Genomic DNA, 15,671 nt, shown 5'->3' with positions numbered 1-15,671 from the left:
TTTGATATCTTTGACAATTCAAAACATAAGCTGAAAACAGAGACTGGTGACTTAACAACCCAGCAGGTGGGAATGCGGGAAAAACTAGTTCCTGCTGCATTTGCATCTGAGTCTGCTGAAACTCAGCTTCATCCACCCCATCTCCCACATATGGTCATTTCAATGTTTGAATGTTCTAGATTAACCAAACTGACTTTAACTATCATGTTTGATATCATTTGAAATGTCTCAGTGCGATTAATCAAAACAATAAATATATAACTTCAGGCATATTTTGAACCACTGTAAAGGGTGTGACTTTCCACTAAGTGTGAATGCCTTTTGTTATTCACACCCCCTTCCTTGAGGGAATTCTTGGATTATTTAAGGTAAGGCCTGAGAAAGATTCAGCCCGATTCTGCCTACCCAGATCAGCCCATAACATGGAGCCTAGGCTCCACGTTATGTAAAATTTACACGTTATGTAAAAAGTCAGGAATGCATCTTTTAATCTTGGATTTATCTTTGATAATTTGATGTTTTGTATTGATCGTTTATGAATTAACTGATTGAATCTGGCATAATACATTTACTTGACTAATAAATTGTTATGTTTTGAATTATTCAAACAGAGTTCGTGTTATTATCTCTAGTAGATTGTGGTAATTTCATAGCACCACAAGCCCCTGTTCAGGTTAGTAGCGGACTAGAACACGGTAGAAGGAGCATTGCGGCACGCTATACGATGTCTCTAGAGCTCCGACTAGCAAATTGGCATTTATTCATGTATTCTTAGGCTGTAAAAGGATATCTAAGGGGATAGTCCTTCACCCGATAAACTTATAATACTATTTAAATAGTATAGTGATTATTCAAAGTTACTAATAGTCTAAGTACGACTGGTCTGCTTAATTCTATAGTAATAATCATTATTTGACTAAATAGCTCTGTTGGATTTAGGAGGTAGCAGACCTATGGGGACGGCATAAGAAATATCCTAATCTGAGTAAGTAGGGTTCTGCCTTTTTAGGATAGCGGTCAATCGCCCCTGTTTAGTGACCAAGACTGACATGCTTGTGCTTAAGAAATTGTATACTCGGCCGGTACAAGATTCAGGATGTTATAGGAATCCCAATGAACGAGAATAACATAAAATGATGAACCGAAGAGAATATTCAATCATAATCTAAATTAATGTGAACGGAAACAAAATAACCTTCTCAATGTTTTATAATTGGAGTCAGATAAAACGAGGATAAACATATTAATATTCTAAACCACCTCATACTAAAATTGGACTCAGATATGAGTTAAGTTTAATATAAATCAACATTGTGCACTGGAAAGACTGAACATGCAGTGAACCTTCATCCACCAGTGGATACCGTCATTGGACCAACTGGCTGGACCCTACAGAAGCACATAAAAAAGAACACAATTCTTACAAAATGAGAACAAAGATTTATTGAGCTAAACTACCATACATGAAACTAACTACGTAATAAGCAAACAACAAACAAACTCGCACACACAGAGGCAGTTCAGAGGATGTAAAATGAGTTGACAACCATCCCAAATTAATTCTAATACTTCTAACAAGATCTTAGAATAACACCTGAGAAACCACAAAAGCATAGATATGGCTTATCTTTAACTGTTTACGAACAATCTGCCCCAGATCAGTTAGAGACAACGTTTGTTTGTTACTTGCACTTTTGCTGAAGATGAATCTCCCTCGCCAGCTGGCCTTGGGGAAACACAGTGCTCCTGATTGGCTGGTGGCTTCTGTGACGTCCTTGGAATTCCCTCGCTCGTGGGTGGGTAGTTCTGGGTTACTGAGGTGACGGACTGCTGAAAGTCGGTTTGCGGAAGTTTGTTCGGTTTCAAAGCAAAGTTTCTTTGTTGCAGGGCGTTTTTAAGTGACCTGGTCTGATCCATCCCTATGGCACTGTCTGCCAATGAGCAATTGCCATGAAGGGCGGGGCCACACCCCGTGCCGATGTAGAAAGGGTCAATCATTAACAGACTGCATTTAGATTTTACATGGTAAAACTCTTGCAAGATTGAAACTATCTTACATCAAATCTTACAAGACAAATACTGTTTGTACTACTAGATTTTAATTTACACCAACAGATTGCAAATGTCACTAGCTTTCATTCAAGACCAGATCTCATACATTTCAGACACACGCAGATCAATTTAATCTGCTTTAAGGGTTAAAACAACACATTGATTAACCTGGTTGGTTGAAATAACCACAGCATATGAGGAACATTATGGTGTATTATTCAAAGATACATCTGCCTTAGTTCTAACATTTTAAGAGATTGTCTTTCATTTGTATGCATTAATGTTTCTAGAGATCTCTTTGTCTCTACAAAACTGTGCATCTGACAGGATGTGCCCAAAGCACTTGACCATGTAGAGGAGTCATTCAAAAGTCTCGTGGGGCGGTTCCTGCTGAAAATCCTGTAAAGCCCTTTTGTTTAGTTTAAATCATTTACTAATTTTGCTGAAGGGTACCTGGAACATTTGCGGCCAAAGTATTGGTCAGAATAACGCAAAATCAATTGGTACTTTGTTATCGTGATGGTTTAAGCCTTTAAGCCAGTTCAATGACTGAGACAATTTGCAGATGCCCAAAATTTCAGATTCAACTCGTGTTGACCACTGCAATATGCCCATGAGTTCCTTCAACGTGTTTATTAAGGGATGATGATTTGCTGAAACTTTCCCCACACTGAGTGCATGCGTATGGTTTCTCTCCAGTGTGGATCCTCATGTGTTGATTAAGGTTTGATGAGCAGTTAAAACTTTTCCCACAATGAGTGCATGTGTATGGTTTCTCTCCAGTGTGGATCCTCATGTGTAGATTAAGGTGTGATGATTGGCTGAAACTCTTCCCACACTGAGTGCATTTGAATGGTTTCTCTCCAGTGTGGATCCTCATGTGGTGATTAAGGTTTGATGATTGGATGAAACTCTTCCCGCACTGAGTGCATGTGAATGGTTTCTCTCCAGTGTGGATCCTCATGTGTTGATTAAGGTTTGTTGAGCAGTTAAAACTCTTCCCACACTGAGTGCATGCATATGGTTTCTCTCCAGTGTGGATCCTCATGTGTTGATTAAGGTGTGATGAGCAGTTAAAACTTTTTCCACAATGAGTGCATGTGAATGGTTTCTCTCCAGTGTGGATCATCATGTGTAGATTAAGGTGTGATGATTGGTTGAAACTCTTCGCACACTGAGTGCATGTGAATGGTTTCTTTCCAGTGTGGATCATCATGTGATAATTAAGGTGTGATGATTGGTTGAAACTCTTCCCACACTGAGTGCATGTGAATGGTTTCTCTCCAGTGTGGATCATCATGTGGTGATTAAGGTTTGATGATTGGTTGAAACTCTTCCCACACTGAGTGCATGTGAATGGTTTCTCTCCAGTGTGGGTCATCATGTGAATCTTAAGTTTGCTTTTGCTTGCCAAACTCTTTCCACACTGAGTGCAGGTGAAACGATTCTTGTCTCTCCTTTTTAAAACACCATCAGTCTGCAAATTAGTTTTTTCCTCAATTTTGACATGAAGTTCCTCCTCTTTACTCCCCTCATTCTCTTCAATTAGGTCTGAAATAAATAAATAAAACATTAGTTTTCATTAAGTCTTAAAAACTCTTATCAAAAGCTGAAAAGTGAAAAGACACTGGAAACATTGGCTACACACACTGTAATTTTGATGCACATTAAATGTAAAATCAGATCATATTTGGTTTGGTCCATTAACGTGTACACATTTAAGCAGATACAATTCAATTCATCTTTATTTATCTAGTGCTTTTACAATGTAAATTGTGCCAAAGCCGCTTAACATAGAAGTTATAGTAAATTTACCCTGGTGAAAAAAAAAGTATACTAAATTGTATTGCGAATATATTTTTTATTCCAATAGTACATTGAAAGTATACTAATTAAAAAGTATACTTAATTTAAATATATTTAAAATGTATTATTACCATACTTTTATATATAACTTTTAACACACTTAAAAATAATTGTAATTTAGTATATTTTCTAAAAATATATTTTAGACAAATGCACTTTAATTACATGCTTAGTTTATTTTTTACAAGTGTATTTATTTAGCATTTGATGGTAACATATTTTAGTATTATTTTAACTGTGCTTTGAAAATTAACTTGTAAGAATGTTCAAAGCACATTGTTAAATAATTTGTATATTTTGTCAAATTCCCTATCTATCTATCTATCTATCTATCTATCTATCTATCTATCTATCTATCTATCTATCTATCTATCTATCTATCTATCTAAAACATTTTTAAATAGTGTTCAAACATACTCTGTTAAAACAATTCCCAGAAACTCACAAAGTTATAGTATCCATTTACTGGATTCAACTGTAAAAAATCACAGTAGTATGATGCTGGCCTACCCAAAATTTTATTGTGACATTAAGGTTGGCAGCAAAGGGCTATATATTTTGCACATTAGTTATAGGGATTCAAATTCTTTATATTTTTGCATAAAATAGATACAGTAGAGCAGGCACTTTATATAAAAGATATATTTTTCATATCTTTAAATTTGGCTACTAACATCTTATAAGGTAACATGTAAATATGACATTTTTAATGAACATAATTTTGTGCTTAGCCAAAACGTAATAAAGTGTAACAAAAATAATTGATTCATGAAACCAAAGAAGTGTTAAACACACCCGGAGGTTAGGAATCTGCTCTACCGACTCATTTAAAATGACACAATCTTAATGAATTAACCAAAAACTATCAACTATTGATTAAAACAATACCACTTTTGCACTGGTTCAGCTGGTTCAGTGGTACTCCCGTGACAGTGAATCGAATTGAACTGTTTGCTCAGGAGCCGAGCAGTATAACGAAATAGTAGCCTAATGAATCATTTTCAGGCGAATTCCACTTTTTACTATTCATTTAAAGGAGCCGACTCATGGAACCGAGCCAATTCGACTAGACCGGAAACAAGCACCGTCACCACAAGCAACGCTTCGTTTGAACCATACCCATACCCGTCGATGACTTAACGGATTCATCCACGGTAAGCGCTGAAATGTCCAGTTCAGTTAAATGATTGTTTTGTGTATATTTCTGTACAGTGCATTTCATTTAACAGAATTAACCAAGTAAGTTAGCTTTAGTTGTAACGTTAGGTTTATATGCAATGACGTTAACAGACGGGTTAAGCGGCATTTTAAAACAAGAAATTAACAGACTGCGCTTGTAAGTTAACGTTAGTGCTTGTGAGGTAAAACTATTTGAGTTTTTTGGCATAACGTTAGTTACCAAAAAAAGAAAGGTGATTTTCTGTTAACTGTTAACAGCCCTCTCTATTTCAGCTCAACACTGAAGTGAAGGTGAGGTACTTCACGTGACCATGAGGGATAAGTTGAGTGTCATTATTAAAACAAGAAATTTCTCTTAACTTTAATTGAATTAGTATTAACTGCATTCTCTATTTCAGCACAAAATTGAAGTGATTATGCGGAATACAGTTAAGGTAAGCTGGCCTTCACATAGTCATTATGACCATTATCAACCAATAAAATGTTATAGTCATAGATTATGGCAAATGCAAAGTAAATGTAACTACAAAACAGTGGTCAAATTATTTTTATTTTGTAATATAACAGTAGTTAATACACAGTGAATAATTGTTTAGCATTTAAAGAGTCGTTTAAGATTATTCAGATTTTCATGTTGGCAGTGATGCGCTAAAGCAGGCTGACTGAAATTTAAAAGTCTGTGTGCATATACCCCATTCAGTTGTATTTTTAATCTAACATTAGCATAGTAAATATTAATTGTCTATTTCTTAGGGGTAATTTTAATGCATTACTAACATTTACTAATGAGATCTTATTGTATAGAGTCACTGATTGTATTTTTTTTTTTTTTGTGGTTTAGGTGTACATAATGGCTATAGTGCATGGTGAGTGTATATCATACTCATACAGGTTGGTATGGTGGTACTATAGATTTAGATTATCAAATGTTGAGTCTTATTTTACCTCTTATTATATTTATCAGTTTTTGCAGCCTTGCGCCACAGCCATGGATGTTGAAAAAGTGTGATGCCACCCCTCGCTTGAAGGTAATGTTGATGTCTTCCTCATTTTCATTAGATTTTTAAATGTCCAGTTGTTTACAGATTTGTTGTGAGCAGTTTCATGTACAGACTCATTTTCTTCTTGCAATAGTTCCTACATTAAAAAAATCTCGTGTTAAAAACAACCACAGCTGGCTAGTTAGCTACCAAGTTCCTAGTAAATATTAGCCAAAGATTTTTTTTTTAATATAGTTTTTGTGTTTATTAGCCATTTTAATAAGCAGTGTATGGAATGTCAACTTATTTGTACAAACAAATGTAATTATTCACAAACTCAGTCTTTCCTTTTCCAGCAGTACTACAACATTAAACAACAGTTTTATTCCTTGGAGGGTCAAGTGATCGTGGGATCTCATCTGGATTTCACAACTGGATATGGTCTCAATTTGAAGTATGCTGAAGATGCCTTTTGCACTCTGGAACTTAAGGTAAAGTCTACATTTAATATTGTACTTGAGGGTTTGTTTTGGGGGTTAAACAAGGAATGTATAGGAGCACAAGCAGTCATCTCTAATACGATGTGTGTGTTGCAAATTGTTAGATTTTGCTGTATTTGGCTTAACCGTTCTTGGGTGGCTCGCCAATGTATTAGATTACTCTAATACATAAAATAAGTAAGCTGACCAAAGTTCTTACGGAGAGAAGACTTTATTGAAGACAATCAATAGTGCAGTTCCTCAGCAGTGATGTTAACCCGTCGGTCTTCAGGTAACTTAACTCAAAGTACTGTCTGTGAGACAGTACTTTATATTAGCATCAAACAAAACATTCTGTTTACGAGGCTCAGCAGGACCCTCTTCAGAAGTTTCAGCTGTTGTTTTGCTAATACCCATTGAGATTGTAAAAAGGTCATTTAGTTCACACCTATCACTTTGTGGGAGTCGAGGCACAGGTCACCCCATCATATCACATCAGAGTTTAATCAATGTAAATGCATCTGAACTAAAATGCACATAATCTTTCAAGACTTAATTTGTGTGTGTGCCGGAGACCAGAGAGGATGATGTCCTTTAAAGGATGGAGCTCTTATGCTGGATTGAGACCAAATGTGAACTGCAGTATTCAGGTAAGTGTAATAGATTCAAGTCATTACAAATACATTAAAAAGAGAGGAATTTCTACTGGACAGCACAAATGAAGTAAAATGCAAAACACGTTTGTGAATGTGTTGTATTCACTTTCTCTTTTTCTCTTTTTTCTCTTTTTTTATGTGAAACATGTATAACATTGTTTCCAACCGACTGAATGTGTTCTCTTACTATCATCAATAGCATTAATGTTAATGTTATAATAACTATTTATTTGGTACTTTATATGCAGGTTTGTTTGTAATGTGAGGGTAAGAAAATAACAAAATTATAATTTTAAGGTGAATTACCCAATTAATTAGTTAAAATAATTTAAATAATCATTCAATCCAATCTGACAATTCTATATCTTTTTTAAATGAATGTTTATTTGTAAATACAGGCGTGTACACATATCTGATATTTGTTTTATTCACACTTCGTTACAAACCTGTATTTCTTTATTTCACTAGATAAGTAATAGTTTAGCTTAAGAAAAATGTAAGAATTACTGTATAAAATATTTTTAAACAGTTTATTTTTGCTGCCTTTTGTGTAATCTGGACCACCTAATGAGCTTTAGTTGCATAGTGATTGCTTTTTATGTTGTGTAAAACATAATAATTTATAATAATTTAGCTTATTTCTCATTTGTTCCTGATTTCTCTGGCTGATTCTCATGTTACTGTCCCAAAATGTATAAAAGGGTAAAAAGTCATAAGTTTCTCTTTTTGCCTTAGCAACTGCACACTCACACATATGCCATTGAATCCTCAAAGGACAAGTTGGACCCTCACAGGCAAGGTAAAGGAATTCATATATTCTGTACATCATCACCTTTTAAATTAATTTAGTTAAATTATTCATTTTGTATTTCGTTTATCTAACTACGTGTCAGGGAGAACTGAATAAAATATAACATTATTGCTAAAAATAATACAGTTAAGCTGTTCTACATTATTATACATGGCTTTTTTTAATGAAAAAGATAATTTTTGTCTTATAATGCTATTATGATGCTATAAATGTGACAAATGCTATCATCACTGACATACTGTATGCTGTCAATGTCTAATGTATCCAGAGCAGATGCTGTGGTGATCATGGATGAGGCAAGAGCATGACAGTGACAGACGAGTTTCTGCATTGATTCCATGGGCTATTCTGAACACCTGCCGTTGACCGACTCAAACCAGCACCTTCTCCATGACGGACACTCATCATTCTCAAGCCTTCCAGAATCTTTTAGACCACAGCTCTACCTTTATGTTTGGCCAGAAGAAAATTGGTCCCTGAGCGTGGTTTCTTTAAAGTTTGTTCTTTATTTCCATCAACCGGTGGAGTTTTGTTTCTGTCCACTGTCCCTCTGGCTTGCTTGATCAGAGCTGGCAGAGTTGCTCTTCAATAGACCTTCCTTTAACAGTGGCAGTTGTATTAAACTGAACTGAATCCGTTTTAATTAAACTTTTAATTATAACTACACTTCCATTTTACCACTACTCTCATCCCCGCCTGACATGCTGGAATGTTACACAGTTTTAAATATTATGACTTTTTTTTCATCTATGTAAACTATTTTTGGAAAATTATTTCCAAATACCACAGAAATCCAAAATTGATGAGGTTTAGGCCCAATTGCAATTCTATTTTATACCACTTTCCCTTTGCCTTCTCCTTGGCATTTGAAACATTAAGGTGTTAAGTGAGTGTTAAGGGGTATAGGGGTGGAAATATCCCCCTAAGAATTGCTGTTGTGTCATCACTAGCGTAGGTTGCAAGCTCCATGGAGTGAGCATATTTTAATTCATTTATAAATCATATAGAAGTTGAGTGTAAAGCACTGTGTGAGTGTTGACGCTAATCTTCTGTGTGAATGAACTAAAAAAACAACAGTAATATCATACCAGATGTGCTGTAAAAAGCTATTTCACTCCCAGCAGACATTTCTGACAGACCCAGTCATTAGGTTATCAGAATAAAAAAAAATGCTGAGTAAATATGCAGTGGTTATTAAGAGACTATCCTTAGTGAAATTTTAGAAGATTTTTGAAGTTAACACATTAACATCATTATGAATGTAAAAAAGCAGCTGCTTTGTAGTAAAAATTCTTATTAATGCACATTTATATTACTTTTGTGGATTGCTTTGCTCGGTTTTTACATCCATGTTGCTGGTGTAGTCAGAGAAAACTCTCATACCTCTTCATTTGTATTGTGGTCTTGAAAAATCTTTATTTGAAGGGCTATATGGCCCTTCCCTTTACCCCTGCATCACCAAGCTAATAAAGAGAATTGGGACACTGGACCTCTTCATGTGAATGCACGAACCTTAGCCCTTCTAAGGTGTAGAATTGGGATTGGGCCTTAATCAAAGGCTCCACTATAAGGATATGGTGAGATTTGATGTTTGTTATGCACTTGTTTGTTGAAGCACAGTACATTTTGTACAGTGCATGTGCAGTGAAGGATTCGGATTTCTGCTTTCCAATCCGTCTCATCATGGACCAACGTTTATCCTTTTCATCATCCTGTTTTTCAGTATTTAACTGTGAATTGATTTTAACTAACGAATAAGTTAAAACTGCTTACTGTAAGAATGTTCTGTGTCCTTGTTTCTCTTTTTGCCTGTCTATTTTAACTTTGTTTTCAGGAGACACACAAACCAGGTCATAGGTCATGGAGATCTCTCTCTCTCTCTCTCCATCTGTTCTTATGACTGGAGGTCCAATACAGAGGAGAAGAAGACAGCTGTTTTATTGTCCTGATATATTGCCTATAATTTTATAGCTGTTTGATTGATCTGTTTTTGAGTCAAATTAATAGTAATGTAATTCCTTTTTGTGTGGAGACAGACTGTGTGTAGCCAAGATATTGCAGCAGACTGTTGATGGAAACAGTCTTGAACCAGCCTGATAACACAGCCGAACGTACAAGAAACATCCTTGAGTCTTTAACACAGATGGTCTTTTGTGTCTATTGTTTTCCTGGTTTAGCTTTTTACAGGTCAGAGATCAGCTCCTAATAACTTAGGGCGACCTCACCTCTAGGCATCAGGTCGCCATCCATATCTGGAGACAGATACAATGCTTTCTTTGACGCACGCATTAAGGCCATCCATATCTGGAAGTAGATACTATGTTTCTTTGACGCATGTATTTAGAATTGTCTATTTCTGTTGTAACCAATGAGAACTGTTTACCTGGATCCCACCCTTTCTGGACTTGTGTAAAGAGTATAATTGTTTGATTGTTGAAACTGTAAGCAGAGCGGCCTAGGAACTCATTGAGAGTGTTGAAGCTGGCTTCTGCGAATGAAACTGCAAACTATCTTCAGTAAACTTAATTTATTTTTTTAAAATCTCTGACTCCGGCTCTTCTTCATCTACCAGACTGGTCATTCTTTGGGTTAAACTGTAAACTATCCCTACAGCAGACTTTGCACATTCATGGACTTTCTGTAATATCATGGCCTTTTAAAAGATCTGTTCTTAAATTGTCATTTTTTGTACTGAAGGACATTTTCTGCAATATTTTGTACTATTTTTAATAGACTAAAAATATATTTTTTATTGATTCTGTAAAACATTTAAACTCTTCTGAGGTCATAATAAAAAGTTTGAATTGTTCATTGTGTGTATTTGACTTTTATTAAAGTTGCATTTAACATATATTCAGTAAGAAAACTAATATTTTTATGGTATATTGTGTGTGTGTTTTAAATGCATTCATAATTAATTTCTAATGTACTTGTAATACATAAAAAATACACTTTAATATCACTAAGCAAGCATGAAATTAGCATACATGTTATGCTTATTTGAAGTGTACTAAATATACTTAAAGTTTTTCCAATTTAGCACACAAAAGTACACTAAATACACTTAAAATTGTACTTTAGTGCAATTTTATTACAACTAAAATATACTTAGCACAAAATTAATATGTCCAAAATGTCACACTTTAAGTTAACTTATCATTAATACACTTAAAATATACTAACAATTAGTCCGGATCCAAGTATACTAAGCATATTTATTTTTCACTAGGGTAAACAGTGTCAGTCCAGTTTTCAGAGTTTTTCATAAAAGTCATTTTGGTCATATTGATAAAACCCAGATTTTTACAATTTGTAAAGCAGACAGGGAATACTTGTCCATTGTGTGTCTGACTGGTAAACGTATCAAAAAAAAAGTTCTGGGGTAAGAGCTGAATATTTGCCTTGCAGACATGAGACATACCTGTACAGCACCTACATAAAGGCTGGAATGTGCACCTTTCCCCTCGTGTGCTGTTGGGTCATTTTCATCCATTCTGGGGTGATTTTGAGGCTTAATTTGGCCAAAACATTCTCAGTGTTTTAGCAAATGGACTGATATTTGGGGACATCTTATTTTGACATATTCTGAAAAAATGCTCCATTGGCCTCAATTATATATTTTTTTTGAGTGCAAATAAAATACAATAAATAATAATAATAATAACAACAACAACAACAACATGGAAATCACTCAAATAAGCATATAAATGAGAGTAATAAATTCATCAAGACACAATGAAGTCCCCATCACTGGGAAAATGCTTTAAAAATTTTTTTTTAAAAAACCTCAATACACTCTGGGCAAATTTACTCCTTTTCCGTTATATTCATGGCTGTTTTTTCTCCATTGACCTCTATTATAAGAAAAAAAATTTATTGCAAAGCCATGACAGCATATATTCATGAATTTATGATTGTTGGTGTTTTTTGTGACGACATTGTTTAATTGGTCTACAACCATGTGACGGCAAAAACGAAATGGGTGAGAGAATAAAGGAATAAAGGTGTCCTGAACAAAATCAACTTACTGATTTATCTCCTGACATGGAGTCAGCTGCCAACTCACCGGCTGGGTTCACCAACACCCTCAACCTTCACATCCACATTTGCCATTCCCCACTCATGTCCCTTGACCCCTCCACTCCGTGGGTAAGAAGCAAAAGTTTTTGTTTTCTTTGCCCAAATTCTCATTTTGTTTCTCTTGTTTTGTTTTTCTCCCCGTACTATTGTTATCATTATTATTTTCCCCGTTATCAAATGTGACGAATCTGCTGGCCTGAAATCATTTGCATTTTTTTTCTTTCATTTGAGTTATAAGTGCTGAGGGTTCTGCGTTTCATTGTTATATTGTTTGATTTGTTGTTGATACTGCTGTTTCTGTGTGAAAAGTACAAAGTGTTTTTATTATTATTATTGACTAATACAAACTTTATTTAGACAATTACAGCAATTATCTGAGTTTTTTCTGGTTCTCATTGTTTGTTATTTTATTTATTTGTGTATTTATTTTTTATTATTTGTAACTGGTGGTGAGAGCTAGCCGTGGTATATTTTGTTTGAAATGTATTTTGACAGATATTCTGTCTGGCGCCCAAGATTAACTGCTTAAAAACAAGTGACAAACATATTTGTTTAATATTTGTTTATTGTATTTTTTGGGGGGGATCACCATTCCCACATCACCGTTACATTCCTGTTGGGAAGAGATTTGTGATTTTTAAAATTGATTATCAGTTTCAGTGCAAAAAAGTTTCTGCCTTTTATATGGAGTATAGTGTGTGTGTGTGTGTGTGTGTGTGTGTGTGTGTGTGTGTGTGTGTGTGTGTGTGTGTGTGTGTGTGTGTGTGTGAGAAAGAGAGAGAAGCTGGATTATTGACCTTATTCTAAAATGCGGAAGTGCGCCTGTTTTCGCGATTGTTTTAGAACTTCCGATTCAGTCGCCTAAGGTAGAAATGACTAGGAATAATAAACGGCAGAAAATGGTCAAACTACTTGCTCAACAAGCAAATGTTTGCATGACTATACAGACCAAGTAGAATAATATAATAAGGAAATATCAGTTTGCAACATCAAACAGCGAAAATAGCAGTTTTTAATGTCTAAAAATTAATGTAAGTGAAAGACCGGAAGTCTCGTGCCAAAAAGATTCAAATGGCTGCGCTCGCTTGTTGGCAAAGAATAAGGTGAATACTCTAGCCTGGCACCGCATCAAGGACCACCGCTGACTGCACGCTCCTCCCCACGAAATGAACGAGGCCTTACTCGCCACGTTCGCCATTGTGATATTCTTTAAAATGACAGGGGGCAGTCAAAAGAAACCCACTGTAAAGTCAGACGGATAAACAGAGAAGTAGAAAGTTTCCGAAACTACGTCATTTCATAAATATCATTTAATGTTTTTAAACTAAATAGATTTTTTGTTTATATAAATTATTTTAATGATTATAAGGATTTTTATGACCATTCAAGATTTTTTTTTAATCAAACTTTGGTGCATCACTTGCTTTTGTTCATATCTCGGACAGTTCTAGCCATTATAATTTCTTAAAATATTAATGACAGCAGAACATGGGCTGCCCTACAAATACATATTTTTATTATGGCAAGAATGAAAGCAAAAAAAGAAAAAGTACACTTACTAAAAAATACATGTTCCTTAAGATTTAGCCCGCTCCACAATTCAAACATTACTGTATGGCTAGTTTCTCCCCTCTGCTTATGCTAAAAAGGCAATAATGGTCCAACTTTTCTGACCATTTTCACCAATAAAGCATAGAAGAACAGGCATCAGTATATTGTAAACTGATAGGTTCAAATATTCCCTGTGTGTTTAGTTTTTGTGAAGTTTCAGTGCACTTTACTGACGCATTTCTTAAAACAGTTTGCACAGAGAGAACAGAGGGAATTCTAGACATCTAATTGTTGCTGTTCTGAGATTGTATGTAAATCGGTCTACAAACTTGTTGAGTGTTGAAACTGGCCTCTGCTGAAGAAACTGCAAACTGTCTACAGTAAACTTTCTTTTAATTGAATCTCTGACTCCTGCTCTTCTTCATCTGATAGACGGGTAATTTTTGGGTTAAAACTGTTGGTCCCCCTACAAAGTGTATTTATGCACTCACACTAAAATCTGCTGTTTTACTCCACTGAACTCCATATAAAAGACAGAAACTTTTTTTTGAACAGGCCTATCTAAAGGGTGAATGCAGCCAGCTGATGATCAACAGTAAAAATGACACATTTGACCTCTTCCCAACAGAGAAAACAGCAACAATCTAGAATGCATGATTATTTGGTGTCATGGCTCAACGGTTAAATGTGGTTATAATAGAAGTCAATGGGTCAAAAACAGCCAAGAATATAATGAAAGGGTATATAGATTGCGAGATTAATCGTATTATCATCACGATAACGATATTTTTGGCCCACGATCATGAAAATGGGAGACTAATAATTCATAAAAGAATGACAAAATAAATGAGAACAAGTAACAAATGAAACTCATTCCTGTCTTTCAATGAGTGCTTATGTGCATTTAGGAGAACTAGGCAGCACACTCAGGACTGCAAGATGGATTAATTTAGTATTCTTATTATTAAAATATATCTGAATGAGGATTAAATGACTGAGTAAGGCTTTGAGAATGAAAACCAACCTGTTTGTTCCTGCAGATCTTCCAGTTTGACTGTGAATGTTTCTTCAATCTTCACATCTTCACTCTCCTCTTTAATAAACGCCATCTTTATAACAGTGTGGAGATCAGTCGCTTCAGCAGGAGATTTCCTCTGTGTTTGGACACTTTATCCTGCTTAAAATGAACAAAACAATAAAAATGTTCCGTTTAAAATAAATAAAACAATGAACAGAAATAAAGTAACTTCTATTCAACACTTGCTTCAACAGTCTCTTTGTATGAAAGAAATTAACAAAAAGAAATCGGATAAGTCAGAGCAAGAAACAAAAGCCACAAATAACCTGATTAAAACTAGTACTCCATTTCTTATAGTGATGTATACTTAGAATGGAATGACATTATACTATTTAATAAAGTAAACCTTCATTAAAACACTTATTACACACTGTTACATCTCTGTAACTTTATTTAAGTATGTTCTTAATTGTTGTTTGTTTTATTTACTTTATTGTCTGCTTACAGCAACGTGTAGCATTTTTTTTGCCCAAGACAAATTTCCTCTCGGGGACAAAAAGTTTATCCTATCTTTATTCAAACAATAGACCTCATTACTGTGAGTGAAATAGTACTACGTTGTATAAAGGGTTAAAATAATATTGTCAACAGCAGGTACATAATTTAGCACTGAATAAAAAAACTAACTTTAATCAATCGCTTTATATAAGTGTAAACGCTTTAAAACAAACCTTTCTCCAGTTGAATCGCAGCGCGGGAGCGGCGCAGGCTTATGACGTCACAATCCACGCCAAAATAAAAGCCTTTTTAACCTTTTTTTTTTTTGGCACTTAAGTTACTTTTAGTCATGACTTAATATTTATAGTTTTTCTCTGCGTTTTGACTTTTTATCCTGTTAAAAATTAACAAAACAATAAAAATGTCCTGTTTAAAATAAATAAAACTTTAAACAGAAACAAAATAACTTCCTCTTCCAACAGTTTATTTATATAAGAGTAA

General features: G+C 34.8%; 1 protein-coding gene and 1 long non-coding RNA gene across 4 annotated transcripts; one reads left to right on the top strand and one right to left on the bottom strand.

Annotated features, from left to right (window-relative positions):
* Positions 1–1,420: 1,420 nt before the first annotated feature.
* LOC148681092 (uncharacterized) lies at positions 1,421–15,454 on the bottom strand. Of its 2 annotated transcripts, XM_088650636.1 has the most exons (3): positions 15,404–15,454; positions 14,679–14,831; positions 1,421–3,603 (listed from the first exon to the last, which is right to left on the bottom strand). In XM_088650636.1, the coding sequence occupies exons 2-3, from the start codon at positions 14,761–14,763 to the stop codon at positions 2,636–2,638; spliced, it is 1,053 nt and encodes a 350-aa protein (XP_088506762.1). In that variant the 5' UTR covers positions 14,764–14,831; positions 15,404–15,454; the 3' UTR covers positions 1,421–2,635. The 2 variants fall into 2 exon arrangements, with proteins under 2 accessions (XP_088506762.1, XP_088506763.1); XM_088650637.1 differs by lacking the exon at positions 15,404–15,454 and having other exon boundaries at positions 14,679–14,834.
* Positions 5,936–15,454, top strand: LOC148681093 (uncharacterized). 2 transcript variants are annotated; one of them, XR_015942870.1, is made up of 4 exons: positions 5,936–8,011; positions 8,292–9,656; positions 10,640–12,817; positions 12,961–15,454. It is a non-coding gene; the product is annotated as an uncharacterized LOC148681093 (long non-coding RNA). The 2 variants fall into 2 exon arrangements; XR_015942869.1 differs by having other exon boundaries at positions 10,640–14,762.
* Positions 15,455–15,671: the final 217 nt, after the last annotated feature.

Source organism: Danio rerio, chromosome 4, assembly GCF_052040795.2.
Source record: "Danio rerio strain M-AB ecotype USA chromosome 4, GRCz13ab, whole genome shotgun sequence".
Taxonomy (NCBI): Eukaryota; Metazoa; Chordata; class Actinopteri; order Cypriniformes; family Danionidae; genus Danio; species Danio rerio.
The sequence above is the reverse complement of the archived record's forward strand: the minus strand, read 5'-3'. Positions and strand labels throughout refer to the sequence as shown.

Excerpts from the sequence above, each read along its gene's own strand:
- LOC148681092 (XM_088650636.1), bottom strand. The coding sequence starts at position 14,763 with ATGGCGTTTATTAAAGAGGAGAGTGAAGATGTGAAGATTGAAGAAACA. Across the intron at positions 3,604-14,678 it reads AGATCTGCAGGAACAAACAG|ACCTAATTGAAGAGAATGAG; the intron begins GTTGGTTTTCAT and ends TATTTATTTCAG.